Source organism: Harpegnathos saltator, unplaced genomic scaffold (genome assembly GCF_003227715.2).
Source record: "Harpegnathos saltator strain DR-91 unplaced genomic scaffold, Hsal_v8.6 scaffold114, whole genome shotgun sequence".
In the NCBI taxonomy this organism is placed as follows: Eukaryota; Metazoa; Arthropoda; class Insecta; order Hymenoptera; family Formicidae; genus Harpegnathos; species Harpegnathos saltator.
This window is the reverse complement of record NW_020229889.1, coordinates 787,054-803,981: the sequence shown is the minus strand read 5'-3', so window position 1 is coordinate 803,981 and position 16,928 is coordinate 787,054. Positions and strand designations below refer to the sequence as shown.

The 16,928-nt window shown below is 51.5% G+C and overlaps 1 protein-coding gene across 3 annotated transcripts; it reads right to left on the bottom strand.

Annotated features, from left to right (window-relative positions):
* Window positions 1-755: 755 nt before the first annotated feature.
* Window positions 756-7,865, bottom strand: LOC105191852 (ubiquitin-protein ligase E3B). Of its 3 annotated transcripts, XM_011155578.3 has the most exons (16): window positions 7,507-7,865; window positions 6,367-6,516; window positions 5,906-6,233; window positions 5,641-5,829; window positions 5,340-5,531; window positions 4,987-5,176; window positions 4,654-4,893; window positions 4,354-4,525; window positions 4,105-4,223; window positions 3,911-4,026; window positions 3,517-3,719; window positions 3,119-3,419; window positions 2,482-2,874; window positions 2,183-2,347; window positions 1,911-2,022; window positions 756-1,809 (listed from the first exon to the last, which is right to left on the bottom strand). In XM_011155578.3, exons 1-16 carry the CDS (start codon window positions 7,665-7,667, stop codon window positions 1,637-1,639), a joined length of 3,204 nt encoding a protein of 1,067 aa, XP_011153880.1. In that variant the 5' UTR covers window positions 7,668-7,865; the 3' UTR covers window positions 756-1,636. The 3 variants fall into 3 exon arrangements, with proteins under 3 accessions (XP_011153880.1, XP_011153881.1, XP_025158156.1); XM_011155579.3 differs by lacking the exon at window positions 6,367-6,516 and having other exon boundaries at window positions 7,507-7,864; XM_025302371.1 differs by lacking the exon at window positions 6,367-6,516 and having other exon boundaries at window positions 5,906-6,139; window positions 7,507-7,521.
* Window positions 7,866-16,928: the final 9,063 nt, after the last annotated feature.

Here is a 16,928-nt window from a genome sequence, read left to right as displayed (position 1 = left end):
ATTTCATCGTCGTATGAAATTAGCATATTTTTTCTCTCTCTCTCTCTCTCCCTCTCTCTCTCTCTTTCACTCTCTCTCTCTCTCTCTCTCTCTCTCTATATATATATATATATATATATCTCTCCCTCGTATATTATTCCCCTCACACAATTGCAATTGCGATCGCGCGTGCGTAGGTACACGCGATCTTAACACGCGCGCTCGCGATCACGTAGGAAAATATGCGAAAGATTACATCTCGAATTTTTCGTCGACGCCGCAGTAATCCTTTTATCTTTGGTCTCCATGTCCGGTCTCTCCACCTTATCAATTGTCCCTCGCGTTGTTCATCGCGAGGCCTACGCGTTAACTAACTGGGTACTAACATCGTTCCGAAAGCAAGAGGGAACAATAACAATAATTAACGTGGACCTTGCCTCTCGCGGGATAACACAGTTCTCTTGTGCCCTCTCGATTTCTCCTCTCTCTCTCTCTCTCTCTTAGCTGCTCTCGTAAACGCACGCGAATCCGCGACACGGATCGAATCTCGCCAAGATTGCAACGAAATTGTACAGATAGCCCTTCGAGTCTCCCATCCTTTCGTTTCCGAATCGCGGGATTCCCACGGGGGGGTCCGCGAGCACCCGTGGGAATCGCACCGGTATCGTCGGTATTCGACACACCGCGTCGCCAAAAGTCCGTAGAAAAATCCTGAGAAAATAGCAGTCGCTTTAAAATAGACCCCTGCCGCATAGTTGTTGTTGTTGTTGGTGTTGCTGCTGCTGCTGCTGTTCTCTTCCTTTCACGTCTCTTCCTTTAGCGGGGGAAGTTGTTGAAAATAATTGCAAGTCTTTTGATTGCTCGCGGACACTCGTCCGTTTCGCGCATTGTCAATGTTCTGCCGACCGACGACCCTATCCACTAACAAGCGCACGATTATCATCAGCGGTATTAAGCTCATGGAGGTACGGTGTATCTTACATCGTTCGTATGTTGATGACGCTCGCGCGTATGTGCGTCGAAGCCCGCGGACACGGGCTTCGAACGTCGTACTTCAGGTCTCGCCCTAATGTACTACTAGTAACTATCTCGCCGCGTACGAAAAAATTCATTTAAACATACGTGTACGCACACGTACGAGATATCAATTATCTCGCCCTCCCTCCGCGAACTTTATTCATAACATACATTGTTCTCATGTTGTACATATTTTCCGTCGCTATATCGAATCCGTACTTGCCTTCGAGCGACGCTGAAAGCGCAAAGCCTCGCCATACGATCCGCATCCGAGGAGAATCTCGAGACTCTCGAGTCAGTATTCTTTTAACTTAATGTCGCTTTGCGTCGCTCGAAGGCCGTCACTTTTAAATTGAGACTACCGCGGAATTGGAACTGGCCAAGGATCACACCGTGTGACAGCGTAAGGACTCCAGGCACCAATCGATCACTGGCTACAAATCAGCCACGAGAATCGGCTGCGCGGTGCGTTCGTCGTCGTGTCAGTGAACTTTCCGAACTTTCTCGTCGGTATCTCGCGCGAATCTCGTCTCGATCGCGCGTCATCATCGCGTGCCGCGAGAGCAGGCACACGCAAGCGTCGCGGGAAATGTGTTTGTCAACTTTTCGACACTGCGGGCGAATCGCGCGGTCGAGAGATTTAAGAGAGTTCGAAGCCGGTGTTGCTGGTAACGGCGTAGCGTAGCTTCTCCCGTAGCGTGCTCTTCTTCTGATAATTGGGCAGTTTAAGCAAGTTGAAGCATGTGGACGAGGTGGGCAGTCGATTCTGCGGGTCCTTCTTGCGAATCGTGAAGAAACCTCGGATCACGCTGCCTAAGTAAAAGTAAGATTCGACAATGAGAATGAGTTTGATGAGAAACTTGACACGAGTTGACACGCGTCGACGACGAGTCGTCACACACGTTAATCGTTACCGATAGTGTCGCCAGTGTCCTCGTCGTCGCAAACTTCCACGCATCGTATGGAGAAAGGTGGCTCCAGATGCGCGAAACCCAGTAACGGCGACTTGGAGCAACTTGTGACAAACTGTCGAGGCATCATTGTCAAAAGACCATCAGTGAGAAACATCGGTGAGAAATGGTTAATGTAGACAAAAAAAAAAAAAGTATCGAGAAGCAGATCGAGAAGGAGAATCATTGTCAATTGGGGCTGACTGACCGAAACGCGGAAAAGTCACGATAGCTACCTTCAGGAACAAGCCTCTCTCCTCTTCTGTAAAGTCCTTCTCCAATATATCCCACAGCCAACACACCACTCGATGACTGTCGTGGAAGCCACCGTAGTATTGCGTGTGCCTTCGTAGGTCCCGCAAGTCCAAGGGAACGTTGTCTCCCGAGATCAGTCTCTGTAACTGCGAACCGCCACCGTGATTTCGTGATTCCTCGTTTGCACGATGATACAATCACAGTTCAGCGACACACAACGCTGAACAAAGAAAAATGAGCGAAGACCGGCTCACCGTCCGTGACGACGTCCGTAACTCACCTCGGGCGTGGAGAATAACGAGAGCCAGTCGGGATTGATAATCGAGCGGAATCCCTTGATGAAGGCCGTTGTTTGCTCCTTGATCTGATGATGCATCCTGTAGTGCGCCATATGATGAATGTAGTGGATCTTGTTCTGATTAGTTACCGCAGTGGTGCGTCCACCGGGGATCAGCTCGTGCGTGACCAGCTTGCCGAGCACGTCCTCGTCCAACGAGAACGTCAGCTCGAGTTGTCTGACGTCGCTCTTGTAGTGTTTCACCAAGGTTAGACTGCGGTATAGGTCGCGGTCGAGAGATGCGAGCTCATCGAGCCAGCTGTACAGCGCGCCGCCCGCCTGCCCGGAAAACTGGGACACAAAGAACGACGCGAAAGGCACATCCACGACGATTCCCTGAAAAAACGAACCGGATCGATCCTTGCGAGAGAAGCGAAATCTCGATTTCGTAGGATATTCCCGCAGTCGCGCGGTTATTTTTAAGAATCCGAGATAAAGAGTCGAAATAGGCAATAAATACGTAATTAATTTTAGTAGTAAAAAATTAGTAGTAATTAATTTTAGTATTTTAGTATTTTGGAATGCAAATTATATATCTATTCGCGGGAAGAGCTCGCGGGAAGAAAGCGGGACGATTTACCTCGTAAACTGCTTTACCAAGCATCCGTCCGACAAACTCGAACAGTTGCAAGTGATTGTCCTGCATGAAAGACGTGGGGGACGGGTACAGCCGGTTCTCACTGGTGGCCTTGAACAGATTCAGGGATGGATCGAACACCCTCTTTATCGTCTCCTCTAGAAATTCCTTGAAAACCCCGTCCTGATCGATCCCAGCTTCGGCCAAGCCCTGCTCGTTCACGAAACGCACCCTGATCACACCCTTGAGCGCCTGCGACGGCAGCATGGCCAGCTGCCTGTATCCGTCCTCGACTATTCGCGTCCTGCGAAATGTCGCAAAAGAACGATCAAAAAGCTAAGCCGTAAGTGTGAGATGACACATCGCGTGGCGCGTGGCGACTAGTCTGAGCGGCTGCTGACCTGTGCACGACGATGAGCGTAGTTGGCGGACTGTTGCAGGCGCTCTCGGTCAAGCCCATCACCGCCTTCTCGTCGGCTATGTGTTTGCGAAAGAGCACCACTCGCTCGGAATGTGGTATCACGTGGGGCATTTTCGAGAGTAAGAGCGCCGCGCCACGACGACCCTTCTCCAGGTCGGCGAGGAAGCCGGAAACTCGTACTTCCTGTTTTTAGAGAGAGAAACTCAGTAAATCTCAGCAGGGAGTGAGAGCCGCGATTGCTGTGTGCTGTAACACACAGTTGAGCAGTCGCGTATCATCACTCATCACAAATTCGATCATCCGCAATGACATCTTTGCGATAAACATTACAACACCGGATTTTGTCGGATCGGTGAAAAAGCCGGGATACTTAACTTGGCCAGCCAGTGGCCTTCTGGACAAAACGTGCGGCGGCAATCGCGTCGGTAGATCGCCATGAGAAGAGTGTGAAGCGACGTGAACAAGGGATTGCTGGACACTGACTTCACATCTGTAACCGGCGAGATTTTAGCAGGCGCGCCACATTGTATTTGCGTTCTTTGCGTTTCGGCGAGCAGGCAGCACTCACCGAATAAATTAGTAAGAACCGCTTTGTATAAAAACTGGTTTAGGAAGTACGATACGGTGACGAAATCCGTGAGCTTAAAGGGGTCCTGCTGCTCGTACATCTCCATATCGTCCAGGATACTGAAATCGGCAAGACGAGATCAGCATCGGTCCGGTGGAAGTCGTCGGTCAAAACCGACCAATATCATATCTAGCTGGTCGCTCTTGACGAAGCCGTGTCAGTTTCCTACTTTGGCATTTTCCGACTTACGTCACATAGTGCGTCATACAATCGGAGAAGAGTATCAACATTTGGAACTCAGGCGCCGTGCACTTGGTGTTGGCCGCCAAGAGGTCCAAGAACGCCTTCAGGCCGCAGTGTGGTCCCAGGGTGCCCAGAAACAACCACATGTGATACAGAATCTTGTCCTGGTAGCACAGACCTGTTTGTGTCATATTATACGAATGTGCAATTTATTTGGTCAAAACTACATTCGGTTTGTTTCGGCAACTACATGCAAGGCATCGCGACACAACTTGTCCGTTGTTCGCGCGCCGTTAATCCGCCTACCAGTCAATATCTCCACCTTCATCTGCGTGAGGGTGTGCAGCGCCGTTTGGTACAGCGAGCAGATCAGGGCTATCTTGGTGGTTTCGGGGCTGCCCAGCTTCCTGTAGTTTTTCGTACTGTTGTTTCTGTTGGTGCGCGCCTCCAAGAACGCGCGTCGGAAAATGTTGGCGCCTACGGAGCTGCTCTGTTGCTCCACCGTGGGCGGCACTTCTTTCTCCACGAGTTCAGTCAGTGGCTGTTCTGAAGACAAGAAGAGAAAGAAACGGTGCGGAAAGAAATGCTAGACGCGCTGACGCGTTCGAATTTCGCGCTGTAAAAGTCGACGAGTCTCACCGATTAGTTGCGAGACGATTCTGCCAGTCCACAGGCAGGCCAACTGCAATTTTACCGAAGGTATAGCTTCTTGCAAAGGCGTGTCGATGGTTTGCGCGAACCAACCCAACACGGGATGCCAGTGCGTCAAATTGCTCTGTTTGGCGACCACGTATTGCTGACACGCTTCCAACATCTTCGTCACGACAAACTGTAAGAGATTTGCAGACATCGAAACAACGATGTACGGCGTAAAATTCCGTAAAAATCAAGAGCGAAGGGCCAGAAAATCTCGGCGAGTACTCTATCCTTTTCTTCGGACCAAAGTCCGAAATTGACGAGATATTACAGCTTTCAGATTACCGACGTCTTACCGTAAAGGAAGGAAAGTAGAGCTCCCTCAACACCTCTTCCCTCTCGATATTCGCCAGCTGTATTAGATTCGCAAGCAGGCAGAGCGCGTAGCTTCCTTCCAGAGCGTTAAAGACGATCCTGAGGTTCTGCTCAGAATTCAGCAGCTCCAAACTCCTCGCGAATAGATTGTTCGTGATGAACGACGAAATGCACTGCGGACACGCGTCGAAAACTTCACACGCTGATCAAAGAAGGGAAGAGACTAATTCTGTAATGTCAATTCTGTTATATCAAAGAAGTATCTGTCCTCTTCTCTCGTACCTCCGGTGACAGAATGTTTAAGTGATGGACCAACGCTGGCACGCTGAAGATATTAATTAGGAATAAGGACACCAGCTTGTCCGACATTTGCGAAGAGATTAGCGGTCTCAGCGTCAAGGTAACAGCTGCTGAAAGCGTGACTGGTTTCAGGGCGATTTTTGCTCTACCCAGTCCCTTCACTAACAGAGCCTAGAGCAAAGAGCGCAACAAGTTGGAATTGCCAGAGAATTGCCAAGATCAGGCTGCGGAGTCTTTTGTTATAAACCTGCATGATGGCGTAAAATCCGTTATTAACCAAGTGGCCCATGATGTTGGCGCACAGCTGGTTCATGCCAGCCTTCAGCTTGTCCATACCCTTCACCCTCTGGATAGCCCATGTACCTGGCGACGTGAAGCTCACCAGAATGTGCAGACGCAGTAATATAGACTTGTGGTCCGACACTCTCTCCGGCTTGAGGTTTTCCAGGCCGCAAAGACAGTGATATAGGACCGTCTTCATCTGCGATAGCCATGATATGTAGTGATCTTTGTTGAGTGCGAGTCCGACGTAGGATATTTTCGGTGACTCCGAGTCGAGAGTCAGCACAAGATACCTGAAGGAGAGAGAGAGAGAGAGAGAGAGCGAGAGAGAGAAAGAGAGAGAAAGAGAGACGTTTCTTATAACGAGGATAATGTTTTTCTTCGAAGAAACGAGCAGGAATATTCTCGACGAAATCGTGTACCCACCTACACACTCTCTCTATTCTCTCTTGATCCCTTTCTCTTTTATATATTAACAAAAATCTAGAGATAATTCTGTACACATCCAGAGCCGGCTTCAATTCCACCGCGGCCTCGGTGCCGGTATCATCGAGAAAATTGACGTCGAACTCTTCGCTAGAAATTTGGAAAATTACGTTACAACGTGCCTCTGTAATACTTCGTATACTCGCGATGCACGGTGAATTTATTGAAAATTTATAGCGAATTTGTAATTACGCTATAAGTAATTACGACGACGAATTGCGTATATAAATTAAATTTGATAATTCAATTCAGCAGTTTCTGCTGTAAGTACAACAGCCAGAAATTTATCGGCGTGGCGACAGCCGAGGCGTCAATAACTCGGCTCTCAACTCGGCTTTGTGTGTTGTGCCAGACTGGACTGGTATCATTTCTAGATATTCGTACGTCGTGACTCAGACCCAGAGCTGATTTGTGATAAGTCAATATTTACGCGAATGCATGATAAATTGAATATAAAGGTAAAAAGGAGAAACAATCAGAAGCGCATTGCATGACACAAAATAGACCGATAAAAAGGGCTATTTTCGCTTCTTCGCCAACGCGATCGTGATTCGCTAGTCTAGATTCTCCACCTGAAAATATCCGCGATCCGAGAGGAAAGCGTTATTGACGCCTGGTACAAGGCCTCTGTCACGCATATAAGTCACGCGAGTCAAGAATTTTCTTATATTTCCGCGCGTAGCGAGGAAAAACCTCGGCGATCAGAGCTTGCAGATAGGCTATCAGCAATATTTATTTACATCGCACATACACACACGTACTACACACATACGCGCGCATATCTCACTCGCGAGATGCGCTGATCGTTTCACCTGCACTTTCTGCACTCGCGCAAGCGAGAAGGACGCGATGTACGTTCGAGCTCGAGAACGAGCGAGAACGAAAGATGTCATAGGTCTGGAAGGTGCGTGAGAAATGAACAGCTCTTCTCCTGCGCGCGTAAACACGCAGCCATTCAACTACACGCATTCGCTCGACCACACGCGCCACGCTTATTGACAGCTTTGTGCTCGGCGGCAGCCATCCCTTGTGAAAACGCTTCGAGCCCGTCGACGTGCTCCGGAAGTGTCTCTCACTTACAGTATCCGCTTGGCGAAGCGGACACGGGCCAGCCAGGTCCTGACATGGGCTTGGATCAGGGTGGCCGCGGCCTCTCTGCGCTTTTCGTGTGCCCGATCCTCCCGCGCGGCCTTCTTCTGCTGCAGGAAACTGCCCTTCGATGAGCGTTCCGCTCCGAACATTCTCGGATCCTCCAGTCACGACCCTCCGACCCCGGTACTCCGAGCCGCACCGACACCTACGCTCCTCCGCGTCGTCCGCGTCTTCGTCGTCGTCGTCGTCGTCGTCGTCGTTGTTGTTCTTCACCGATGGCCACGAGACACCCTCGCGGCATCGTCGTCAGCTGACGAACATCTACCAACTACTTCCTCTTTTCTCATATCTCCCTCCCTCCCTCTCTCTCTCTCTCTCTCGTTCCCCCTAGTCCCATTCCCCTTCCTGATATTACTGTTCCAAAAGACTCAGCCGACAGTGCCGGCTGTAGAACTTTGAGACCCTGAGATAAGGAGAACATTCGGTGCACTCAGTCTCCAATAGCGTGAGCTGTGACTAACAACCGCAGCTACGTCATTAGAGTCGAATCATTGCCAAGTTGGGTGCTAAATCTTGGCTGAGTTAGATTCGAATCTTGTCGCGGTGTTTTTGATCATCGACAAAATAATATAAAGAATGACAGCCCTGGGTAAATTTTCGTATCAACCAAGGGGCCCGGAGGGGCCCGGAGGTAAGATTACTTTAGCTCACGATAATACGACTAACAATTATTGCCGGTGCAAGGCGAGAGGAAAGACAACACACGTCCCTATTCGTGTTATATCTCGTCGCTCCTAGGTCTCTCGACGCACGCTGCCAGCAGTTCCTGATTCTACGACTACGTCATGTTGTGACCCGAACGGCTGCGACGCTTAGGCCCAGTTCCACAACTTGCTTTAAACGGAGTTTAAAGCTAAACCGATGGTCAAAAGCAATAGTATATGCGCATATAACTGGGCCTTATTCAATCATTCATCCTGGCGCGCGCTTACTCGTTACTCATCATCCATGCTTATTTCGAGCTGTGTTTCATATTCCGGCCACGGTATTCTTAAGAAGGCGCTAAATGCACAGCGAGGTTTCTCTGATACGCTATAAATTCCGTAAGACCAGAGAGGAAGCTAAGAGCGGCCAACACGGCGTTTTCGGCAACACCGATTTTCCGCATTGGTAATGGGCGCCATCTGCATCCATTTTCATAGCCATATATTGCCATGTATTCTCGCCATATATTATGGCCACTTGAAATCGCGCGAGCAATCGAGAAAACTGAATTTACCGGTAATCGCAAAGGCGCACGGCAGACGTCACGGACGGATGCCGGCTGCCCGATAACAATACTGCTGCTACAATTTAACTTTGAACCACAGCGGCCTCCGGTCGCAGGAAATGTGAAATGTTTCGATTTTCACAAATTCATATAAAATTTTTCATTTTTCACTGATTCACAGAAGTCTTTCACTTTTTATTAGTTCACGCTAGGGAAAAGATTCATGATCGCTGCCCTGAGCAGCTGCAACGCTTTTCGAATCATCTATGTCGGCGCGCTGTTACTCCTCAGATTTCTGTCACTAATAACTCGATAATTATTGCGAATCTCGCGAAACGGTATGGGACTTTTATGTTTGTCTCAACCCAATCTACCCTCACATTTCGGGTTGGCAGCTAATTACCGGACACTTCGTATGATCTTCATGATATTAATTATGCACAATGACCCATATTCACAACGTGCTTATAACTAATTAGTGCGCTGTTAACCAATCAGAACCATATTGCGTGGCTTTCCATTGGTTTCATTGGTTAACAGCGCGCTAACATAGTTATAAGCACGTTCTGAATATGGGCCGAAGTCAATTCATTTTTTTCAGCACATGTTAACATGTTAATTCATGTTATAAACGCGTAACAATGTGCGAGACCGTGCTTGTCAAGTACGCTATTATGGTTGTAGCACGGACATAAACCGCCTAAAAATGAAAGTGCCACGGCACGGACTGCCACCGCATACAGGTTTTACCGCCGAAACCTGAAAGTGGACGTAGCATCGTAGTTCTCCTTTCAAAATGGATGCAGATGGCGCCCATCCGATTTTCCCAGTGCGGAAAATCGGTGTCGTCGAAAACGCCGTGTTGGCCGCTCTCACGTTCCTCTCTGGACCAACAGTCTTTGTAGTATCTCGTCGGTGGTTTGGTTCGAGTCCTGGCTCCTCGAATAAGGTTCAAATCTTGGCTAAATCTTATGAAAAAAGATAACTACAGAGCGCTGATATTACCAACAATTTTTTTTTTCTAAAATTACCTCATCTTTTGCCGATCTACATGTCAAGAAGTTTAAGTTTGATAACGTAGTTAGTTTTCAAACCATAGTTTTTAACCTTTCTCAGTACTACAAGTGTGAAAAGTTGAGAGCTACATTAAACGGTAAGCAATAAAAGGAGTGCAATCTCACTCACGCAAACATACAGTAGAATGTGCGAACGCATAATCGCGATTTATTACTTAGAGGGTGAATTCGGGTCTTCGTGAAGGTCACTCAGACAGCTGAACATAAGCGATAATCGATGAAGACGTCAATTTGCCTCGCGAAATTGCGACCAGCAAATTCTCGTCGATGTTGAAACTTGACGTTTCAGCCTCGCGTAATTGACGGTCGAAATGCAACGAAAGGTGGCACGCGCCAAAGTGCATCCGGTCTCAGATTCGCGTATGCAATAACAAGTCGGCATCCGCGATCCGCGACTCTCTCGACGAGAGAAGGAAGAAAGGGAGGAAGAGGAAGGAAGAGAGTCAGAAAGAGAGAGAGGGAGAGAGAGGAGTAGAGGAGAGTCGTGATTCACTGGTGGCGAGAGCGACGAGGGCGCAGATGGGATATATAGATAGGAAAAGGATGCGCGCGTCGCGTCGCGAGAGGATGCAGCCGGAGGTCGGCGATGATGGAAAAGGGGGTCGAGGAGGAGATTGCATCTCTCGACGATGACTGTGCTTGACGTCATTCGCATGCGAAGCAAAGCGTGCGGAATGGATATATACGTATGCGCGCGTTACGTACGCAAATACGCGATGCGCGAGCGTGAATACACGAATAAGGCGACGCTCACAATTGGAACCCGCTCGAATTCCACTTGGGGACGTTGGGGTTGGGCGACAAAGTGCCGCGAGATCGAGGACAGTCGCGCGCAAGGATCGATCCTTAGGGGGACGTCCGCGACATTCCGCCTCCTCGGGACGATTCCCTTTGAAGAGAGAGAGAGAGAGAGAGAGAGAGAGAGAGAGAGAGAGAAAGAGAGAGAGAGAGAGAGAGAGAGAGAGAGAGAGAGAGAGAGAGAGAGACGAACAAAGAGAGAAAGGGAAGAAGAGGTGCGTGAGAGACGAGGGAGAGAAAAATAGATGGACGGTGGATCGAAGCTCAGCTTAGTAGCCGAGCACTCGCGCGGCCTGCTATATTGTCGCTGAGAAACGAAAATAGCTGCTGTCACGGCCCCAGAAGCCGCCGATGAGGCCGCTAAGGCGGCATGGCGCATGGTCATGCGCGATCAGATGGTGGGACGAAGAAGCGAACGAGGGTGAGACCTGGAACGAAGAAACCCGGCCGAACAAACTGCACTTACGTAATCCTTCTTCTTCTTCTTCTTCTTCTTCTTCTTCTTCTTCTTCTTCTTCTTCTTCTTCTTCCTCTTCTTCTTCTTCTTCTTCTTCCTCTTCTTCTTCCTCCTTCCTCCTTCCTCGTCGTCGTCGTCGTCGCTAGGGCTTTAAAGTCAAGCCGATGTCTAGCCTCAACCTCGTGTTATGGCATCGCATGAGTCTGTAGACCCGACGCGATATGAAGCAATAATAACGAAGACTCGAGCGACGTAACGAAAATAAGCAGCCGCGAGTGAGATCGTTGAGGAATGAAACAAGCTTTGCGAAATACAGCCGTTGTTTTTCAAGGCAAATACATCGCAATACACCGGCCGGTTGATCGGGGCTCAATTCTGACGATTGAGCAAACAGCAGCATCTTCTCGGATTTAAAGGGCGGATTTAATATGGCCGACCATATAAATGGAGTCGATACAACAGCAGGTTGACGGACAACGGCGATTTGAGCCGCGTTGCAGCGTAATGTAATACAATGTAATTTGGCCCGAATGATTTAGCTCGTCGCGAACGCCAAGAGAAGAATCCACTCTCGCGCGGTCATTCATTGAGCCCGGTGTCGTCTCTCTCGACGATAATTATCGGGCCTCGAGCCTCCCTCCTCGTCCGAGTATCCTCGCCGGAATTAGACGGGTGCCGACAGAATAAGCGGACGTATTGCGCGAAATTATACAACGCGTAATTCGCGTAATTATTATCGACGCGCGGGCGCGGCTGCCAAAAGACGCGTCCCAGTGTCAGAGTGAGCGAGCGTCGATGAGGGGAAACGCGTCGCGCATACCGTCGCGACGGCCAATTAATAGCGCCGGTCAATTGGCGATACGTCCGTGAGCTTTTCCGCGACTAAGCCAGATTAATTTCCGGTCAGGTGCGCCCCGGGGAAAAGCGCGAGGCAGCGAGGTGAATTAATGCGTACGCGCCCGCGATGAACTTGCACTTGAGGGGCCGGCTCGTCCTCGACCGATCGCGTTTCCCTTCGATTTTCACGCTCGAGAGAACGTGAGCGAATTTTCAGAACACAAGAGAGGGAGAGGAGAGATTTCCCGCGTGTTCTTCTCGCGCTGAAACGCTACCCGCCCCCGAGATGCGGGCGGGATGTCGAAGCGCGCTTGAAACGAAGATTAAAAGCGTTTTCAGCGTTTTTTTCTTCGCTTCAGAGTCTGCTTCTCTCAAGTGGATGGACATTCTTGTGTAATTTTCTGCGTCGTAATTGCTGTGATTGTGTTTGCTTCATAGGAAGGAGATTGCGCACCCGCGATGCTAAGCTTTGTCAATTATTGTACGATAAATATTAAATTTTGCGACCTGTAGAAATATCGTCCACGAAGTGGATGGCCTACACGAGAACACCGTCGCTGGACCCAGCGTCTCTCTCTCTCTCTCTCTCTCTCTCTCTCTCTCTCTCTCTCTCTCTCTCCCTGCTTTGAATCGTGCCAAGCGCACCAAGTGCTCTCTCGGCTCGAGATAGCCTCGCGCAGGAATGCTCTCGCTCTCTATCGCAAGGCACGGATAAAATCGGCGTTCTCCTCGCGCGAGGTTACTCATTGTGTCATCTCGAAGGGACATTGGCGCCGTCGCTGCCGCGAAATGTTAACACCCTCCGCGAATAATTAGGATATAATTGGGAGGGACGAAGGGGGGATCGCGAGCGCGGCGGACGCTTTGCGCCTTCGTATACCGCTTCCTTGGCTCGTGCCAAGCGCTGACCGCCGTTGTTCGGCGATAACCCCCGGCGAGTTACGCGCCAGAAACGATCATCGTCGTCGGCGCACCGACGACGGCTCCGAGTGAAGAATCGTCCCGATGGACGGGCGCCTGTCGTTAACGCGCGACCGCGATGAAGAAACGCGCGCGTAGGCGTTGCCGCGATGCGATATCGCGCGCGAAGGAATTCGAGGGCGCTGATGTTTCCGCGTTGAATTCTCGCCCGTGTGTATATACCTCACGCGCAGTGTCTCTCGTCTCGAGAGAGAGAGAGAGAGAGAGAGAGAGAGAGAGAGAGAGAGAGAGAGACGGAAGAAAGAGAACAAACGCGATCCACCGCGCGGGCGCATTTAGAACAGTTACAAATATTTTGCCCGGTCGTTTAGCTTTACGTTTGTTATGAATCCGGCCACGCATCGTAACGCTCTCGGACGCTCCTTTGTTGGTGAGCGACGTTTTCTCGCTCGTGAGGGAACGAGCAAGAGAGAGCTTGCTTGAGCGAGGGAGAAAGCAAGCTCCAAGATCATGTGAGACACGAGCCCAGCGGAAATGTGCGAAGCGCTCGCTGCGAGCGAAGATCGCGACCGCGCTTCAATAACGCGCGGCTGATCGTCGCGGCGTTTTTCGTTAGCGCGAGATTTATTCGTGACCGGGACAGGATGGTTAACACGCTTTTATGCGGTAATAAAAATACTTGTCGACGCGTCGAGGCAAGTGGGTCGGGGCGTAATGCAACACCGAGCATTGCGCGCCTCTTGTCTCGCGGCCAAATTGCGAATCCCTTTTGGCGGTAATAAGTAATATAACTCCTTTTCCCGTTGAGGGTTGAAGGAACCCTCGCGCGTCGGCCGATCGCGGCGGCATCAGCGAGGGTTTCCGTATCGCCGCATTTCACGGGGCCTCGGGATGACACGGGGTTGTCGATGATGACTCAAGCCTCAAGGCTCTCCGCGCGACTCTTCACTTCGGCGAGGCTCGCTCTCGACGTTGGCCCGGTTTATCTCCGGTCGGCCGCTCCCGAAATAATCTCAGATTCGGTCTCTCCTGCTTTTCGCCTCGCTCTCTGGTCGTGCGTGCACATGGACGTCTGTTGCACGTTTCGGAGGAAGCCGTCGCCGCCGCCTCCTCCTCCTCCGCGTCCCTTCGCAGGTCCTCGACGCAGGTCCTTTGTGATTTATTTAGAGGTGAAGCGCGCGCGGTCGTAACAACGGCCGCGCGCGACGTCGCTTGCCGATCGTTCACGCACGAAATCGTTCAAGCGGAGCTGTGATCCCCCGAGAGGAGAAGGAAAAAAGAAAAGGAAGAGTATTATATCCGAGCGGGAGGGTAGACCGAGTAGAAGAGGAGCTTCGCGCGATGATATTTACATATTTCAGGTGCGCGGATCGTCGCTCGCGCGTGTCTCCCGCGCAATGAAGCGTGAAGAGTGTTGTGAGTCATGGCGCGGCGTCCACACAATACACATCGCGCGATTACTCGATCCGTCGCCGCGCGCGCGCGCGCGCGCGCGCGCGGCGAGGTCGATCGCAAATTTCGTGACGGGCCGACGCCCGTATTTTCGGTGGTATTTTCGGTGCGCCGCCGTTATTTGTGGCATGCGATGTTAGGTCCAGATCCAGGACACCAGCGCGACACGCGGGTTCTCGCACTCGGACTCGAGGGAACTTGGGCGTCGGATCGAGACGACGCGTAAACACCCGGCCGTCTCGAGATCGGAACTCGCTCGAGGATGAGAGAGAGAGAGAGAGAGAAAGAGAGAGAGAGAGAGAGAGAGAGAGAGAGAGAGAGAGAGAGAGAGAGAAGAGGAGTCGTGGACCTCGTGGGAAGAGGAGTTTAGGAGAAGCCGGAAGCGATAGATCATCCGGCGAGCGCGTAGGAGCTTTCCGCTTTTCGCGGCCGATTTCGCGAGAGAGTGGCGAACGCGTTAAGCTTGAACGCGAATTTTAAGAGGCGAATTAATAATCTAGCCGTGAGAAATAACACAGCGGCCAACTGCGCGCTGCACGATGTACACATCGCCCCGGAGACTTCGCGAGGAATCGTTCGACCCGTCGTATATATATTCCGGGGCGGTGGGGGGGGGGGAGGGAGCGTGAATCAAGCTGGAAAATTACGAGAATAAGCGAGAACGCTTTTCCGTCGGACGTTTTCGTTCGTTTCCGAGCGAACGAATCCCACGACTCGCGCTCTGTTCCCTCGCGTCCCGTTCCGAGCTTCACTCTCTCCTCGACGTCGTTGTGGCTTGTTTGTTTCCCTTGGATTCCGGACCGGAGAAAGAATCTACCGCGCTAATTTAACGGGACCGGCAATCGAGCGCGTCCAGCGCGGCCGAGCTGAGCATGTGCCAAGGGAAAAAGCATCGCGCATAAATCGCGTCTCGCCCGCAAATTGCCGTTCGCGAGATGATTTAGCGCGGGCAAAGCCTGCAATCGCGTTTATTTGCCAAACGGATTTGCTGCCACCCGTCGGCAAGTTTCTCAGCCAGCCCGAGAATCGAATGTTAATCGCGCGCGCTTGCACGCTCGAAACGAGAACCGACAATCGTTCGCCTTATCGCCTTATTTACACGAGCCTGCGAACGAGGTCGCATTTTTCTCCGCCGGAGCATAACGTAACACTGTGCGCGAGTCCTCCTACTCGAAATAGAAAGCCGCAAATACCCGCGCTATCTCTCACTCTCTCTAATTTTACTCCCGCACCGAGATAAGTCATGCGACAGGGGGAGAAGAAGGAGGCGCTCGGGGGCGCGGGAGAGAGCGGCTTTTCAGCGGGTTTAAGTGATTCAGAAGCTCCGAGCTTCTCGGCTTCTTTTCGCACACACACACACACACGCGTTTGGCATGCCGCACGCCGCCGGCTGTCCGATCGTAAGTATCGCTCGCTTGGCACGCCGACAATCACCGACGCCCGTGGAATAAGCGTGTCCTAATGACGCGCGATCGCCCGTAATAATTTTACGTAATAATTGCGGAGCGATCGCGATCGCGATCGCGCGCGCGCCGAGCGGCCGACGAGTGTCGGCCATGAATGAAAAATCACGGGCCTTCCATGGTAGTCCCGTCGATGATACGAGGTCTGTGATTAAAACTCGTCAGGACTCGTCAGTCGTCCGTAAAGGAAATGGGCTAATTACATGTGTATCATCGTCAGTTGAATCGGTCAGTTTATCCATCGTAGAACACTGTTTTTCGTCGAAGGGATCTCAAGGAAGGAGAGACTCCGCGATGACTCCGCGAAGATCCGGATTCGGATAAATGAACAATGTTTCGTTGAGATGACGTTTGAAGCGCCGAGATAGGGGGGGGGAGGGACACGCGCTTTTTCTTTCCAGTAGCAGAATAGTATTCTCCTGAATCTGTCACGCGCGCACCGCGCGTCCAAACGCGTCCGAATCTCGTCCGTTGCCGCGCCGCGCGCGAGCCGTTCCACTCGCGCCTGCCGCCGAGTTTATGACTTGTCCGGTCGTCCTCCAAGCGTCCGTCGCTGTCCGGCTTTAACAACGGAACAAAACAAGTCCATCATCGGCCTGTGGCCGCCTCGCGGGCAAGAGAATCGCACGGCGGCGCTACGCGATGTCACCTTAAAAACCCCGTCGGAAACCGCCGAAGCAGCTCTCCGAGAGCTACTTCCACGAGATGCGAGATGCAAACTTTAGCCGTAGCTTCCGAAGAAGGAATCCCGTCGGGGACTTCCGGACAAACGGATAAACGAGCTCCAAGAGCTTCCGGCTGAGACTCCGCCGGAACGGCGTCGAGCGTCGAGCGTCGAGGGTGCGCAGCGTGCTCGCGTCAGCTGACGATGCGCGATTGAGAATAGCACTCGCGAGAATCCGCGAACACGTCGATGGATCGTCGACGAGCTCTCGGAGCACGGAGCGGCCTGGCGGAGCGACAGGTAGCCGTCCATACGAAGCCGCGCGGTATTCATTGACATAACCGGCGATGGTGCCTTCGCTGAGCGGCGCGCACCCCGAGTTGCGGCCACGTGCGTCCTCCACGTGGCGCACTCCCCCTTCCACCCTTCTCTCCGATCCGACACACTCTCTCTCTCTCTCTCTCTCTCTCTC